Here is a 17,100-nt window from a genome sequence, read left to right on the forward strand (position 1 = left end):
GGTTGCTTGCTTACAAGCATTCATGCTTTCTTAGCAATCAGGTAAAAAAAAATCACCACCAATCAAAAAAAAAAAAAAAAAAATCCTGCCCGAGTTTCAGGTCACATGACCAAGGTGAAAGGTCAGTTTAGGGTCAATGAACTTTAATGTTCAGGATGCAGAATAAATTAACAAGATTCTTATTAAGAGAATGAAAGTAAATACCGGTATTTTAAATTAAAATGTAGATAATAATTAATCATATGAATTAAGATTTTGATTAAGTGAGTAGTAAAAGTATGAAATTAATAGATGAGTAGAATCGATAAAAGGGGAAAATTGGGGGGAAATAGATGCTCTTCATGTATTTGTCTCGCCTGAACAAAGTTCAGCAGAGACCTAGTGAGTCTGTTGGTCTGTTACAAAAATGTTCAAGTTTTTGTTCAACTTGCTCTCATTGTCTCGCCTGCATAGCAGAGCGAAACTATAGGCGCCGCTTTTCCGACGGCGGCGGCGGCGTCAACATCAAATCTTAACCTAAGGTTAAGTTTTTGAAATGATGTCATAACTTAGAAAGTATACAGTCAGACTGCAGGTCCCAAGAAAGTGGCTTCTTTTATCCAAGTGATATTCATAACTTGAGATGTTTTGCATATTTAATGAGCTTGATGCGGACCAAAACACCTCTTTTCATTCGGTCATTCCTGCTCTAATTGCGCATCGAATTTCATGAATTTGGTACCATTGTAAAGAAGAAGAATCATTCTTTCAGGTCATGTGTTTGGATTTATTCAAAGATTTTGTAATATAGGTTAAAATTTTGATCTAAAATATGCTACAAAATAAATTTTTTCACCTGACAAAAGCTGCTATTTTCACACTTTATTTTTGTTTGAGCCCAAATGATTTTTATATTATGATAAAGCTGAATATGTATGCTTTGAAATGATATAGGTTTCAAAATAAGAATTGGTTTAATCGGGTCAAGATCACACTTTTCATTTGCCAAGTACATAAAGCAGCTTGAAAACAAGAATACTGCACTCTGATTGGTCAACAAGACCACACAATGGCAAATTCCAACGGTTCCAGTGCCTGGGTTCGTGGGAAGGTCACACTTCCCATGTGGTAATCTCCTTAAATACCCCGCGCCTGTTGTTCTGTGAACCTTATCCAGCCAATCAGAACTCTGGATTTCATGCAAGTACAAAATTTCAGAAATCTCGTCTTGTACCTTGGTGGGAAAAGTGTGATCTTGACCCGATTAAAAGGTGCCGCATATCAAGAGTGGCATCGTGAGAAAGTACAGAAGTTCAGCTTTATGGTGATATAGATATCATTGAGGCTCAAAATAAAAAGTTTTGCACAATTTGCAAAAGAAAGCAGAGGAAGAAAATTCAGTTTTGAGGCACATTTTCAGGCCAGAAATTTACTTATTTAACAAAATATTGTATACAAAATAAATGACCAATATGAAAGAGTAACTTTTACTCTGTCTGATGGTGCAATAATATTTCATTTAACTTGAGGTTAAAACAGGTAAATTCTTAGAGAAAGAAAATCTCATGAATCACGAGATTTTGCAAGGAGGAGGATTCAGCCACGAGATGATTTGGATGAATCTGGCCTTTTTGCTCATTAGCATAGGGACCTGCGGTCTGACTGTATATGGACCTAGTTCATGAAACTTGGACATAAGGTTAATCAAGTATTACTGAACATCCTGCCCGAGTTTCAGGTCACATGACCAAGGTCAAAGGTCATTTAGGGTAAATGAACTTAGACCATGTTGGGAAAATTATTTTCAAAATCTTAACCGAAGGTTAAGTTTTTGAAATGACATCATAACTTAGAAAGTATATGGACCTAGTTCATGAAACTTGGGCATAAGGTTAATCAAGTATTAGTGAACATCCTGCTCGAGTTTCAGGTCACGTGACCAAGGTCAAAGGTCATTTAGGGTCAATGAACTTTGGTCAAGTTGGGGGTATTTGTTGAATTACTATCATAACTTTGACAATTTATGGATTTAGTTCATGAAACTTGGACATTAGGTTAATCAAGTACCACTGAATATCCTGTGTGAGTTTCAGGTCACGTGACCATGGTCAATGGTCATTTAAGGTCAATGAACTTTGGCCGTGTTGGGGGTATATGTTAAATTACCATTCTAGCTCTGAAAGTTTATGGATCTAGTTCATAAAACTTGGACATACATGTAAGAGTAATCAAGTATCACTGAACATCCTGTACGAGTTTCAGGTCACATGACCATGGTCAAAGGTCATTAAAGGTCAATGAACTTTGGCCGTGTTGGGGGTAGTTGTTGAATTACCATCCTAACTGAAAGTTTATGGATCTAGTTCATAAAACTTGGGATATAAGAGTAATCAAGCATCACTGAACATCCCCTGTGAGTTTCAGGTCACAAAACCAAGTCAAAGGTCAGTTAAGGTCAATAAACTTAGGCCATGTTGGGGTAATTGTTGAAGTGCCATCATAACTTTGAAAGTTTATGGATAGAGTGAATGAAATGTGGACATGGGTGTAGTTGACAGTCTTAAGTCTCCGTTCAAATGTCATTTATGGTCAATGAACGTGGTATTATGTCATTATATGAATGATGTTTTTGTGAATGATTATTTTATAGTAGTTTTCAAAGTTAGCACTGCTGCTATATTAAATTGCATAATGCAGGCGAGACTGCCAGAGGCGTTCCACTTGTTTTTTTGTTTGCGCATGTATTTTCATACTCGGTACATATGATCCTTGGGTAGTACCACATGTGTGCCCATGAGGATGATGGGGTCAAAGGTCATCTAGGTGTCAAAAGGTCAAATGATATGAGGTTACAACCTCAAAAAAAGGATGGACATTTTAATAATGTCCATCGTTTTTTTGAAGTTTTTGTTCAACTACCTGTCATTGCTTTATTTCTTCATCAATTTTAATCACACCTGGCTCAGATGATCCTTGGGTAATACCACATGTGTGCCCGTGAGGATGATGGGGTCAGAGGTCATCTAGGGGTCAGAAGGTGAAGTTTTTGCTCAAATTTATTTTATTTCTTTATTTCTGCATCAATTCACTTGGTACAAATGATCTTTGGGTTTATGTTATAGGACATGTGTGTTCATCAGGAAGATAAGGTCAAAGGTCATCTAGGGGTTAAAAGATCATATTGCATATTCAATTGATTGTGAAATCAGGCGAGACATATGGTTAGCGAACCACCTTGTATTTAAATGAATGAAACTAATGGATAAAATTAATTAATGAAAAGATAAAAACAGTACATATAAGATATTTTGCAGACGAGATGAATAAATACAGTAAATGAATTTCAAATGGATCGTCTTCTTGAATAATTAAAAAATAGAAAATTAGTACTGTAAAAATTACCACCCCTCAGAAAATAAATGATGACTTTGGAGCAAATTACATTTTAGGAATTGAAGTTTTGAAGTAACTTTACATGTAAATACATGTTATAGAGACTGGTTGTAGGCTCACACATCAAGAGCAACGTGTTTATAATTCCTAACTGATTGAGCCATTATGACTAGCTCTGACTAGTAAATTGGATAATTACGATGAAACCAAGTCCTAGATAGGGCCTTTCTTGTTAAATCCAGATCAGAGATATGAATCATCTCTCTATGAAATTGGAGGCATTCCCCCAATCTGGGTTGAAGTGGGCTTGTATTATCAGAGTATGATTGTTGATTGGTGGTAATGAGCAATCATAAAGGTTTAGAGATCTAATGATGGTGAAATAATGAGCTTCCTCATATTACTGTGTCAAAAAAATCTACGTATAGGCCTGAAAGGTATAATACATGTAGCTTGATGAACCATTTTTTTTTTCATTGCAGATGAAATATTGTACAACGCCTCCATTGTACTTAGCTTGTTGTACGTGAGCAAATGGGCGACTGAATGTTAAACATTCGTACTGTTGCACACACGACGTACCATTCAAAATGTACCGTTACTCGGCTTTAGGAGGTGACATCCCAATACATGTACGATTCAATTCATTGCGCTCAGTAAAAAAATGAAGGTGAAATAGGTGTAAAGCCTGCTGGCTATAAAATGCGCAATGCTGCCCAAGGTCATGTGCGCTTGTGAGATTTTGCTTTTCGCTTTCAATATTTTTGCTCCCTATTCATAGTTTACTGCAGGAAAAAAAACTCTTGTTTTTTCATATTTTCGCTAAACTCTGAGGCGTTGTACAACACAAATAGCGAACAGTCGTGAAATGGTGCGAGATTTCGCATTCGGTGAAAGAAAGTGACACTCTATTCAACTCAGCTAATGCCTCGTTAAATAGAGCATCTTTCTTTCACCTCATGCAAAATCTTGCATCATCACACTCATGCCTATTTGTATATTATTGTACATTACGTTACAACATGAACATGTAGTATACCATATCAAAATTTTATTCCACGTACCCCATTTCAGGTGCCTGTTTATGGATAGGCCTACATGTAATACATGTATATGTACATGAAGTCATGAACTTTGTGTACTTTAAAAGCAGTGAAAGATATGACTGAATTGATCTTTTCCCAATGAAATATAAAGCATCCTGGTTTATTCATTTTATGTAATATGCACACCATGCTGATTTGTGACTTTTGAAAATATGTATATATATGTTGTAATTTGTAAGTGTTGGTAAAATATTGGACGCTAATACTGCTTGGATTATTTCATTATTTCCCCAAATGAATTTGTATTTATATTTTTTTTTATTCCAACTCTTTTTAGGATGGACAGTAAAAACCAAGACCAATTTCAGTATCCACAAACCAATTTGGTTCCTTGGCAAGTGCTATCACCAGAGACCTGAAGGTTTGTACCCTATCTTAATAGTTTATATTTGGATTTGCTGCAAAGCATTACATGATGAACTTTGTTGATATTCGGATGTTTTCTAAATGCACAACGACAGCTTCAAGATTTCATAAATGCTAGGGCCATGAGGGGACCCAGAAAGGTTATTGTTGACACCAAAAGTGACATCATCATGCCCCCCCCCCCCATATTGGTATACATATACATTTGCTATGTTCCAAAAAATATATGACAAGTAAAAAAGATAGATCAAGAACATGTAAAGTGCTTCATCATCCATTTTATCTGTCACTTTGTAGTATGTGATCAGCATGTGTTTGACATATGACTTTATTTGACACCTTCCTTTGGCAGCTTGCCTTCTATTTGATTCAAGCTACACATGCATGAGAAACAAATATGACAGTGAATAATGGTCACCTATAAAACATGTTTCTGAATCCATGGAAAAGAAGATTTGCTCAATGATACAAAGTTCAGTATTTTTACAATGCCCTTTTGCCTAAATTATTTATACAAATAAATACTCCAAATGTTTATCAGATTTTTTTTTTTCCTGATGTATAATGTAAACTATTGACAATGGATATGTGAAGTGATGAAATTCCCTGAAATTTTATGGCATACATTTGCTTTATAATTTGTTTATATTTTGTACTTTCATACCTTGAGAGGGGGTCGATAGAGTGAATAAAATCTTATCTTAAGGCCAGGTCACACCACTCGAACTTTCTTGGAGCATTCCTTGAAAGGTAGGGAGAGGGGGCTGAATTTCGACAACGCTCGACAACGGTAGCGATCGTTGGTTTAGCTGTGACGTGAGCGTTGATAGAGCGCATGTGGGCATTGGCTCGGCGGGGGTTTAAAGTTGGTTTAGCAGCATACTGCTTTTGACTACGGATCTGAACTCATCTCTTTGATAGAAGTTCTGATAGATTCCAAAGGGCTCCTTTTCCATTTCCCCTCGTATGTATAGCCAAATGCTGGTCCCGCTCCGACACCTCTATACCAACGCCAAACCGAAGTTCATCACCGCAATGGATTGCTGCTTCAATGCCCGACACCATTCCAACAATCCATTGTCCACTCGTAAAACAACGATTTACAACCGCTCCACCAAAGTTTGTGCAACGATTGATGATTAAACACCGCCCGGGCAAAGCTGGCGAAGCAGTGGCGGCCAGCATTCAAGAATTTTGCATTGGCCTAGCGGACCCAGGCGTCCATGAACTTGCGTCTAGCGATGCAAAACGTTGACTGGGCTTTGTTGGAGCGGTGGTGAACTTTGCCGGAACAGAAAATTGCCCGCTCCTCACCGCTCTCAAGATTTTGTGCAGCTCAAAACTTTTGGAGCGGTAGGAGGGACCATCAGCAGTGGCCGAACGTATATGGCATTGCCTTAACGGGGGCCAACTTCTTCTAAACGGTGGTGAACTTTAACAAGCAGTGATGATATTTTTTCACCGCTCCAGGAACGCTCCAGCAAGTTCTGGCGGTGTGACCAGGCCTTTATTAGGGAAACATTATACTTTTACAAAATGATTCTACAGATGAAAAACAGTGCATCTAAAATCTTGATTGATGGTGTGAAACAAAAAAATTATGGATATACCTAATTTAAAAAGGACACTTTGAACACATATATGTATCTTACAAGTTTACTGATTGGATAGAAAGGTACACACAAAGATCACATTCTTAAATTTTCAGCCCATTTAATGCATACAAAGTGGTGTTGTACATGTTGGATGAATGCGGAAATAATTGTCAAGTATTTTTTAGCCTGAAAAAGTTATGTTTTAATTAAATGAGTATTCTGATCATCGAGTTAGTCTGAATATATACCACAGAATTTCAGAAGAATCTTCTGTATACACCGGAAGTGGGAACTGTTTTCCCCCTGTCTGTATGCTGGCTACCCTTTTTTGTCTCCTTGTCCTGACTACATGAGTTTGTTTGCTTTTCCTGTGTGGTAAATTGCAAATACTACAAAAAAAATAGAAAATAATATGGAAAAACATTGATGGTTTAACTTAAACCTATTTAAGCCTATTCCTGGAAAGGTTGGTTTGGTTTTCAGGAATTGTTTGAACATTGGTTTCACTTCCTTTTCTTTCTTATTATCATTATTATCGTTATTATCCTGTTTAATAATTTTTATTATTCATTGTTTTTTTAGGTAAGGGTGGTGATGTGAGGTGGTGGCTATTGCAAGGATTAAGAAAGAGGGGCACATGTGCACTGCCACTCCCCCTGCTTAAAGGACAAGTCCATCCCAACATAAAGTTGATTTGAATAAAAAGAGAAATATCCAACAAGCACAACACTGAAAATTTCATCAAAATTGGATGTAAAATAAGAAAGTTATGACATTTTTAAGTTTCGCTTAATAATTTTACAAAATAGTTGAATGCACATCCCGGTCGGTATGCAAATGAGGGAACTGATAACATCACTCACTCTCTAGGCCTATTTCTTTTATATTTTATTATATGAAATATGAAATATTCTAATTTTCTCCTCATTGTCCTGTGAAAAAAAGTTTTATTTTGCCCTAAACGTGTGGAATTACCATTGCTTAACATTTTATGGTTCAGTCAAGTTTGTCCTTATTGTCAAATCTGTAAAAATTGAAATATTGTATTATTCAAACAATAAAAAACAAAATAAATAGTGAGTGAGGGACATCATTGATTCTCTCACTTGCATGTGACTAAATTGTGCATATAACTATTTTGCGAAAACTAATCGAACTTCGAAATGTCATAACTTTCTTATTTTTTATCCGATTTGATGAAATTTTCAGCATTATGCTCCTCTTTTTTTCTCTCTACTGATTCACATCAACATTTTTCTGAGGTGGACTTGACCTTTAAAAATGTGAACAAATTGGATAATCTTATTTTAATAGGCTGTGCACCCACTCTTATAGTCAATTTGGAGGTGGGGAGGGTGTGAGTGGAGTGAGGACCTTTTTTTTTTTTTTGGATATCTTGTCAGAAAATAGATAGGAAAGTGATCACCAAAATTATAATGACCCCCACCCATTGGATCCACTGGAGATGATAGTGTCCTATCAATTTGCATGTACACAATGCAGGCAAAAAATTGATTTATTTTTATTTTGGGGGGCTACTTTTCACAAGCAACTGCCTAAATCTGTGAGATTGAATTCTTGGGCTGTTATCGTTGAGAAAATTCTCTGTCAATATCATGTTAAAAATATCTTAACAATATCGATAACTATCGACAAAAAAACATAATCAATATGCATTTTTTTATGCATTATAGCAATGTCACATACTCGCGTTGGTCAAAATTTGTATCTGCCACTGTACCAAGAATGCTTTAAAATCCGCGTTCATCGGATGTAAACGATCACATAGCATCTTTTAACAAACAAATTTAGCATAAATACATCCTCACCTTTTACGCTATTAGCATTATTTTAGGGTTGGATGACTTTTTATTGATAATTTGGGGGCTTTTTGGACATCGTTCTGAGCAGTCAACATCTTTCGCCTATCCGCCATTTTGATATCGTGCTGTACATCTTCGAATGTAGAAGGCAGCAACACACGACTAGGCTGTGTAATAGCTGCCTTTTACGTTATTGAGCTTGCGCTTGTGATTTTTTCGATTCGATCGAATGGAGTCGAGTGCAGTCACGATGTTTGGATTGTCACGATCTCAACCCCCACTTCGCTATAATAATAGCAAAGTGGGGGTGAGATCGTGTTTTGTGGCTAGTATTTTGTTGAGATTTTGGAGTAATTTCTGTTGCTGTTCTGTGCAGTTTGATGAAAAATATGTTTTCCGTTTGAAAAGCCACTTTCAAAGGGCCGTTTTCGTGAATTCCGTGAAATCACGGAAAATCACTATGTCCCTACATAATGGCGGGTATTATCGACAAAGAGAGAAAGGTTATCGATATCGCTAAGTGGAAAAAACAAGCGATTATCTACAGGACAGTCGAGAACAGCCCTATTGGATTCACATGTCAGTGAATGGGGATTGGGGTACTATTTTTATGTCCAGAGCTCTGTTCAGCATTTCGTTACGTTTGATTTTTCCCTGATACGTACATACAATTTACAGTTTCCTGACCGAGATCAATAATCAGCAAATCACCTCCACATTGAATTGTACACTGCGGCTAGAAATCACATAATGTAAAATGATAATCTGTAATACAAATAGCGTACAGCCCATTTCATGCATGTACCATAAATATACAAAAAATGATGAATATCGTTCACAAAAGATAATTTGTTTCACATGTAAAACTTTTTTTTCATTTATTTATATCTTGTTTTTCACTATTACATTTTGTAATTAATTTGGGTACATGTAGCCTGTGTCCTATGTACAACTCTTATATGTAGAGTACAAGTTGAACACTATTCACTTCCCATATGATATTGGTGTAGTATTGTAGACCTGCTCATGAGAACCAGATGTTTGAGGTTTACTCATTTCCTCTAAACTTGGTGACTGAGAACTGACATATTATAGGGATAGCTTTGACTCACGGTGCACTGTAGTAGTTTACAGACATACCTTTATTCTGGCCACCGAGTGTCTGGATTAAAGACTATTATTGCAATTTTCTTTAATTTTTCAATATAACAATAAAATTAAAACAAAAATCTCAACTTGGGAGCAAGACTGATGGTAAGGACAACTTCATATACAGTTTTGTTGGTATAAATGAAAGCCATTGTACAACAGTAGGCTCTAAATTTTTATATATACTCAACAACAAAATTAAGTCCCCATTAAACGAATATCCATAGTTTCCGAACTACTAGGAGTTTTTTAAATAGTTTTTCATGAGCATGTAAGTCACAAGCCTACATGTAATATCATGACTTTGATTGCATTTTATTTGAACAAATTCCACATTCACATCATGAAAAATGTTCAGAAGGCTTGTAAAAGGTACTTTCTAAAGACGATACAACTTTTTTGCTAAATTTCATGGTTGAATAAGCACATAGAATATGCTAGAATTGGATCTTCTACACATTACTATCAGTAAAACTTATCTATATGATGACATTTATTTGTGGGAAGAGTATCTTCAACAATATTGAAGAGTATCTTCAACAATATTTCATGGTTCAGTGGACATTTAATGAAAACAAAAATTGCGATTTTTAAATTTCCTAAGCAAATATTGTTTTGTTTTGAGCATAGAAATCATCTCATCAACTTTTTTCGTTATGTTCATGGCCAATTAATATGCTTCAATGATTCTAATGTGTTTAAGTAAACATTCATGCTTGAGTGAACATGTGGAATGTAAAAAGCTCCTTTATACCTTTTTTGAGATGAAATGCAAAATCTTGCTACAGATATTTGTCACTAACCTTCTTGCATAGTTCATTTAAATCCCGATGTCTAATGCTTCAGTGAGCACACAATATTCAAAAATTATGCAAATGATAAGAAAGTTCCAGGCCTTGGCCCCACTCTGTTCCACATTGAATGATTATTTTGGTGTGCATGCGTTTTGGATAGTGACTCTCTGAAGCCATACATGTATGGGTGCGAAGTTGCATGAAAAATCTGTGGTCAGAAGTAACAAAAATCATCCATGAAACAAACCCTCATTTCACTTTTGTTAAAATGGACATAGTGGACAATATGAGTGCTTAAAGATTAAGTAACCCCTTAATCAATATGGTGGAACTTTTTTTTTTGAAAATGTCTATAGTAATATCATTTGGCAGTAATGTACATCAACGGTCAACCTATGGGTAAAATTCTAAGCAAAAATGAAATTTTATGTTTTATGGATGAGTGAGCACCCATCAAAGGGGGAAAAGTGGCAATCTCAAATTCTCAGACTCATTTTCAAGGGTTGTAGAATTTATATTGGGGCAAATTCTGTTTCAACTGTGACTTCATTGCTGTTGCTGTAATCATCCATTATTTTATCACCACACACTATCTCCAAACTTTTTACACTTAAATGGTTGAGCGAGGATAGTTGAAAACTGAGGAATGAAATGAATACTCTTTATATTACATTGCATTCTTTCCTAACAATTTCTCATGATCAGTTGAATTGACAAATCAGTGATGGATCAGAATTTGAATGGGGAGGGGGGGGGGGGCCAAAACATTTTCCAAATTGAACATGTTTTTTTCAAGTCATAGAGGGCACTACCGTTAATCCCATATGATGATACGTCACAAAATAATTTTGCTCACTGAACCATGAACATACATGTACATTATCCAAATTTTGTGTGGAGTAGTTAATAGATAGATCGTAAAACAGCATATGCATCATAAAATTCGCCAAAAACAAACTTCGCCCAACTCTATTACACAATCCAGAAAATGACTTTCGTGACTTTCAAAATTAGTCGTGTTTACTTTGATTACTCATGCATGACTCAATCGATCAATCTCATTTTTTCACTGGAGTTGCTCAATGAGTGTAAAAAAACACCTGCAAAATACATCTCAAAATTATTGCGTTCATAAGTTACAGCATTTTGATTAAGGGGGGACTTTTTTTCCTTTTTGGGGGGTATATTTGGGCTAATGAGGGCCACTGTTTTATAGGGCACATTTTATATATGACATGATGTATGGTGTAATAATAAAAAAGGGCACCAGAAAAATATTTAAGGACAATGAGAGTGACGTTGAGGTCAATCAACGGGCTATTCAAGGTCATGACTATGGATTGCCTTGAAACGCCTCAAAGGTCAATCGCTCAAGCAAACAAGTTGGAAATGTCAAGTAAGTTATGAAATTTAAAAAATGCACTTCATATTTTATTTTAATAATAAAATGATAGTATAATGATGCTTAGTTTTTATTTATCATTTAATTTGAAATTTCTATTTATTAATTTGATAAAATTTTGAATAAATTGCATGAGCAAAAAATTATTCAAAATATTCAACAAAGATGCCAATTTTTAGATATACATGTAGTATTTCTCTCATATTCATTATTAAATCAGAAATATTCCCATGAGCGAAAAATTGTTACAAAAATTTCTGGCAAAAGGGCTCGATATTTCATCCATGCACACAAGTCTTGTGTCAAACTGAGTAAAGATCAATGCATTTTCACATGTCACTTGTGAATTGCTTGTCGCGGTTGACTCCCACACGTCATGAGAATTGTTTTGTAAAGTCCGAGACTGGTTGATCATTTCCTTTCTCTGTTTAGTGTGGATGAGTGGGCTTTAGTTACTCATCCAACTTCCTATATCTTTATAGGCCATTGACATATTCATCTCGCACCTTCAACAGTAGTTCAGATGGATCGCGTACTTGAACTCATTATGTAACTGCAGTATTACATGATATAAATACATGTATTTCCTGTATTGTCTGCATATCCACATGCCACATTCACTGAGTTATGTGTCGATGTAGCAGGTGGACAATAGTCTACTGTGAAGACCCTTCACTCGAGTTAAGGGGTCTGAATGCAAAGCCTATAATGACTTGTGTACTGATGTGCTAGTCTTTGTGTGAAGACCCACTTGTTGATAAAAGTTTTAATCAGAGTCTGTGCCTGCAGACTAGGTGGACAACTGGACTGTACATGTATTTTTATATGAAAGATTTCTCAGACTAGTCCAGACTACAACCAAGCAACATGCTATTAATAGGTTAATTTACAACCATGCATTGCATAGTAAATGTGTTTTTTTGTCTCACCTGCATAGCAGAGTGAGACTATAGGTGCCGCTTTTCCGACGTCAACACCAAATCTTAACTGAAGGTTAAGTTTTTTGAATGACAGCATAACTTAGAAAGTGTATGGACCTAGTTGGACCAAGTTGGGGGTATCTGTTGAATTACCATCATAACTTTGAAAGTTTATGGATCTGATTCATGAAACTTAGACATAAAAGTAATCAAGTATCACTGAACATCCTGTGTGAGTTTCAGGTCACATGATCAAGGTCAAAGGTCATTTAAGGTTAGTGAACTTTGGCCAAGATAGGGGTATTTGTTGAATTACCATCATAACTTTGAAATTTTATTTGTCTAGTTCATAAAACTTAGACATAAGAGTAACCAAGTATCACTGAACATCCTGTGCGAATTTCAGGTCACATGACCAAGGTCAAAGGTCAATGAACTTTGGCCATGTTGGGGATATCTGTTGAATTACCATCATAACTTTGAAAGTTTATGGATCTGATTCATAAAACTTGGACATAAGAGTACGTTAATCAATTATCACTGAAGTTGACTGAACATCTCATGCAAGTTTCAGGTCACATGACCAAATTCAAAGGTCAGTTAAGGTCATTGAACTTTGGCCATTTTGGAGGTAATTATTAGATTGCTGTCATAACTTACAAAGTTTATATAGTTTATAAAATGTGGACATAGGGGTAATCAAGTATCACTGACAAGTCTTAGGTCACATGATCAAGGTGAGACTGCCAGAGGCGCTCCACTTGTCTCCTTTTTTCTGTGTAATTGGTAAGTAAAAATCTGATGTGAAATCACTTTTGCTGGCCATGCATGTAACTCCTGGCTGATCAAGGAGGTGGTTTGGCCTACAGAAAATTAAATCTCAACGGATCTGCTTTATCTTCTGAATATTGATGCGTTTGGATGTTAGAAGACCCCACAGAGCGAAGACGGCTGATTTGGGGGGGGGGGGGTTTCGGGGGCAATTTTTGAGAAATCATTTTGGTCATATTTTGGCAAATTTGTGCACCTAACTTTTGCCAATTCCAAATCCAAAGTCACACAAATTTTCATGTCTAGAATACTTTTGGCCTACCCAAATCTAAAGCTTGATCGTAAGGGTGCTCCACTGATTATTTTGGCACTTTTGCATTAAAGTTGCTATTAAGGTCATTTTGCCATCCAATGGCAAGTACCTTGGAATGCATGAATATGATTGGTTGTTGACCATCATTACCATTACCAATGGATGCCGAAGTTACCAAGTAACTTTTATGCAATAAAACCTGTTATAATGGTTTAACCTGTTACAGTTAATTTGTTGATATTGTTCAGAGATGAAATCAGTTATTTTTGGTACATGTAAGGTACTACTTTTATTGATCTTTTGTATTGAGGAAAACTTTATCATCTGAAGGGTTTAATTATATCTTTCCATTCTGTCATTGCCCATTCTATCGTCCAGATCCAGACCCAGAACGACCACCAGGAATGGATTCCGTCCGCTCCATGGTGATCGAGATGTTCAAGCAAGACTTCAGCTCCCGTCTGTGGATGACCTACCGTAGGGAATTCCCCACCCTAGCGGGGTCTAGCTTTACCAGTGATTGTGGGTGGGGCTGTATGCTGAGAAGCGGTCAGATGCTACTTGCCCATAGTCTTATACTACATTTTCTAGGCAGGGGTGAGTCGATGCAATATTTGAATGTTCTCTCTATTACGTGAATCTTTTATACAATTATGGTAAATTTCCATTCATGAATAGTACTTGGGTAAGTGCTGATCGAAATAAAGTTTACCATAGGCATAGATGTCACCATAGACAGTAAATTTTACCATAAGAAGTAAGTTTAATACAAGAGAACCGTGAAATGAAAATCATCTTATCTGATAGTTCCCATTAATTTCTTACATTTATCCCTCCCCCACCCCACACTTATTTGCCAGCGTCAGGGGAAAAAATGCACAGCTATTTGGGTGATTTTGTCCCTGAAATGCTCAAAACACCCGTGGAAAACAAAATAGCCTTAGAAAATCCCCATTCATTGGAGGGTTGGAGATTTATGCATGACAGTGTAGGTTGTAAAAAGTAACCCCTCGAAAATTTAAAAAAATATATATTTTTTGCCGGGCCTGCAGTAAAAACTAATACTCGGGCTATAATTGCGTAGAAGTGCATGATATTACTGTTTAAGATTTGAAAGCAGAGTTCTGAATGAATGTCTTTGGCCCGTATTATGAAGTCGGGTTTAACTTAGACCGTGGTCTAACTCTGTGCTAAAATTATGGGAAGCCAGAAGTGTCAGAATTTTGATTAAGTTGTATGTTTTTTATGTTTACTGTGCTCTTTCCTGATTCATCGATGGTGAAGACCATCATCTATTTATACTTCCTAGACAATTATGAATGATGTGAGAGCCAAATGAGCTGAAATATGATATCTCTACTGTTAGTGATTTATGTAACGATTGGCTATCCATACATAAACCACAACTTTAAACCTGAGTTTAAGTTAAACCTGACTTCAGAATACGGGCCTTTGAGTTTGCAGCTTCCTGGGCACCAGTATAGCCCTGGGTCAAGAAAGAGCACTTTTGGATTAATGTCTTGCATCGGGATAAAGGTGTGGCACCAAAGCTCAAATCTTGACAAGTACACGACTCTGTGCAACTTCTTCATGCCCTTCAGCCAAACATTCTGGGCAAGGATATCTCACTCTTCCATTGGAACTTGCCTAATTGGGGAAGCACGTCGTTTGATTCCCTTTTCAATGAGAAATATGCCGAGTTTTCAAGTCACATGCTTCCACCTCGGTCTCTTGGGAAAGCTCACCACCTTTTTTAAGCATGACCTTCCAGCGCAAGATCCCAAGAATCGCGCAGTGAAAACATCGTGAATCATGCTCCCATTTCCTCACTCCAGGAAGCTATTGATGTTAGTGTGTGGGAAGACCCTTTTCCTTCATTATTTCCCAGTTTACTTTCATATTTACAATGTACAGGCATGCACATGGTGTGTATTGGAGCACCTGTACTACATGTGCATGACCTCTACTAAGTCTCTGTGATTGCCCGGAAGACTCGATGAAGTTAACGCATAAAACAACAATTAATATTTAACTTCTTCCTTTTTAAAAATTGATTAACTCCTTTGCCTTGGGCTTAATTGAAAAAAATCTCACTGCCTTTTGGGCGTTCCCCCTAAATACTATCACATTATTTATAGTGCAACATTGTTCCAGTATGTATAGCAGTTATTATACACCTAGCACTGAACTTGGAATAATATTGCTGTGTTATAATAATGATTGCAGTATTTTTAACTCCTGAATTACTGTCATAGTAACTTTTTTTTATTATCCAGAATGGAACATATACAAACCACAAACTCAAGAGATGCTCCAGTTCCATCGTCAGATTGTCCGTTGGTTTGGTGACCAGCCGCTGGACATGAGTCCTTTCTCTGTCCATCGGTTGGTGGGTATCGGTCAGACTAACGGGAAGAAGGTCGGTGACTGGTACGGTCCTTCATCAGTTGCGCACATCTTGAGGTAAGTAGATCTGTATTGTTGATTGAACTATAATTACTGCTTCTTCTACTCTCTGTTTGGTCTCATCTCAAATCATCGCCTTCCCGCACAAAGGCGGTTAGCGCGGACTGCGCACCCCCTTCCCGCGATAGGGCCATTAGCGCGGACTGTGCGTCGCCTTCCTGCACAAAGGCCGTTAGCGCGTACTGTTCACTGCACCACAACGGCCCTTCCACGGGCCTTTGTGCGGGAAGGCGATGAAATGGTCTTATTCTCCTTTGTCTACAACCGGGGAAGCTTTTCATCAACATATTTGTTCACTTTCCTTAATTCTGATTGACTGAGAAGTAGTGTTACCATGGTAACTGTCAGATAAAACAGGACTTGTCGGATAAACGTCTGACAAGTCCTTTCATGAAACGCTCCCCAGTTTATCTATTAACATTTTGGTCTCATTACCATTTGTCCAATGATGGTTTGGCAGATTACTCATTTTTGTCTCATGTCTTTAGTTGGTCTATTAGTCTATGTATGAATTCAATATTCACTTGAAAAAAATGATGATAGAAAAAGTGGAAATTTGACATAAGTCTAATTGGGTATTAGATCAAGTGTTGTGTAGACCAAAAAAAAACAGTAATTAGGCCAGATTGATTGTAAAATGTATGGATTTAGTCCATGTGATATGAGACTATCTGGAAAGTAGACCAACTGCTTGTAGACCATTTAAGTTAAGTAAACCAGTAGATCTAAAGAGAATAATAATAAAAAAATAATATATAGGATTTGTATAGCGCATGTATCCACTTACTAGGTGCTCAAGGCTCTCGTATATTACCCTGGCTAAGCTAGTCTACCGATTCTGGTGCGCACAGCTTTTTGAGGAATTATTCCTGCCAGTACCCATTTACCTCACCTGGGTTAGGTGGAGCACAATGTAGGTAAATTTCTTGCTGAAGGAAAACCCACTAAGGCTGGGTATCGATCCCACGTCCTTCAGATTGAAAGACGAGAGTCTCAACTCTAGACCACAACGCCCCCATGAAC

General features: G+C 36.8%; 1 protein-coding gene across 1 annotated transcript in view; it reads left to right on the top strand.

Annotated features, from left to right (window-relative positions):
* The first annotated feature begins 4,755 nt into the window (after positions 1–4,755).
* Positions 4,756–17,100, top strand: part of LOC129271995 (cysteine protease ATG4D-like) — a 40,535-nt gene continuing 28,190 nt past the window's right edge. Inside the window, exons 1-3 of the mRNA XM_064107138.1 lie at positions 4,756–4,839; positions 13,990–14,208; positions 15,888–16,074. Of these exons, the coding sequence (XP_063963208.1) occupies positions 14,016–14,208; positions 15,888–16,074 (380 nt within the window). The 5' untranslated portion in view covers positions 4,756–4,839; positions 13,990–14,015. The remainder of the gene's footprint in view (positions 4,840–13,989; positions 14,209–15,887; positions 16,075–17,100) is intronic.

The sequence above is a fragment of the Lytechinus pictus genome, chromosome 11, assembly GCF_037042905.1.
Source record: "Lytechinus pictus isolate F3 Inbred chromosome 11, Lp3.0, whole genome shotgun sequence".
Taxonomy (NCBI): domain Eukaryota; kingdom Metazoa; phylum Echinodermata; class Echinoidea; order Temnopleuroida; family Toxopneustidae; genus Lytechinus; species Lytechinus pictus.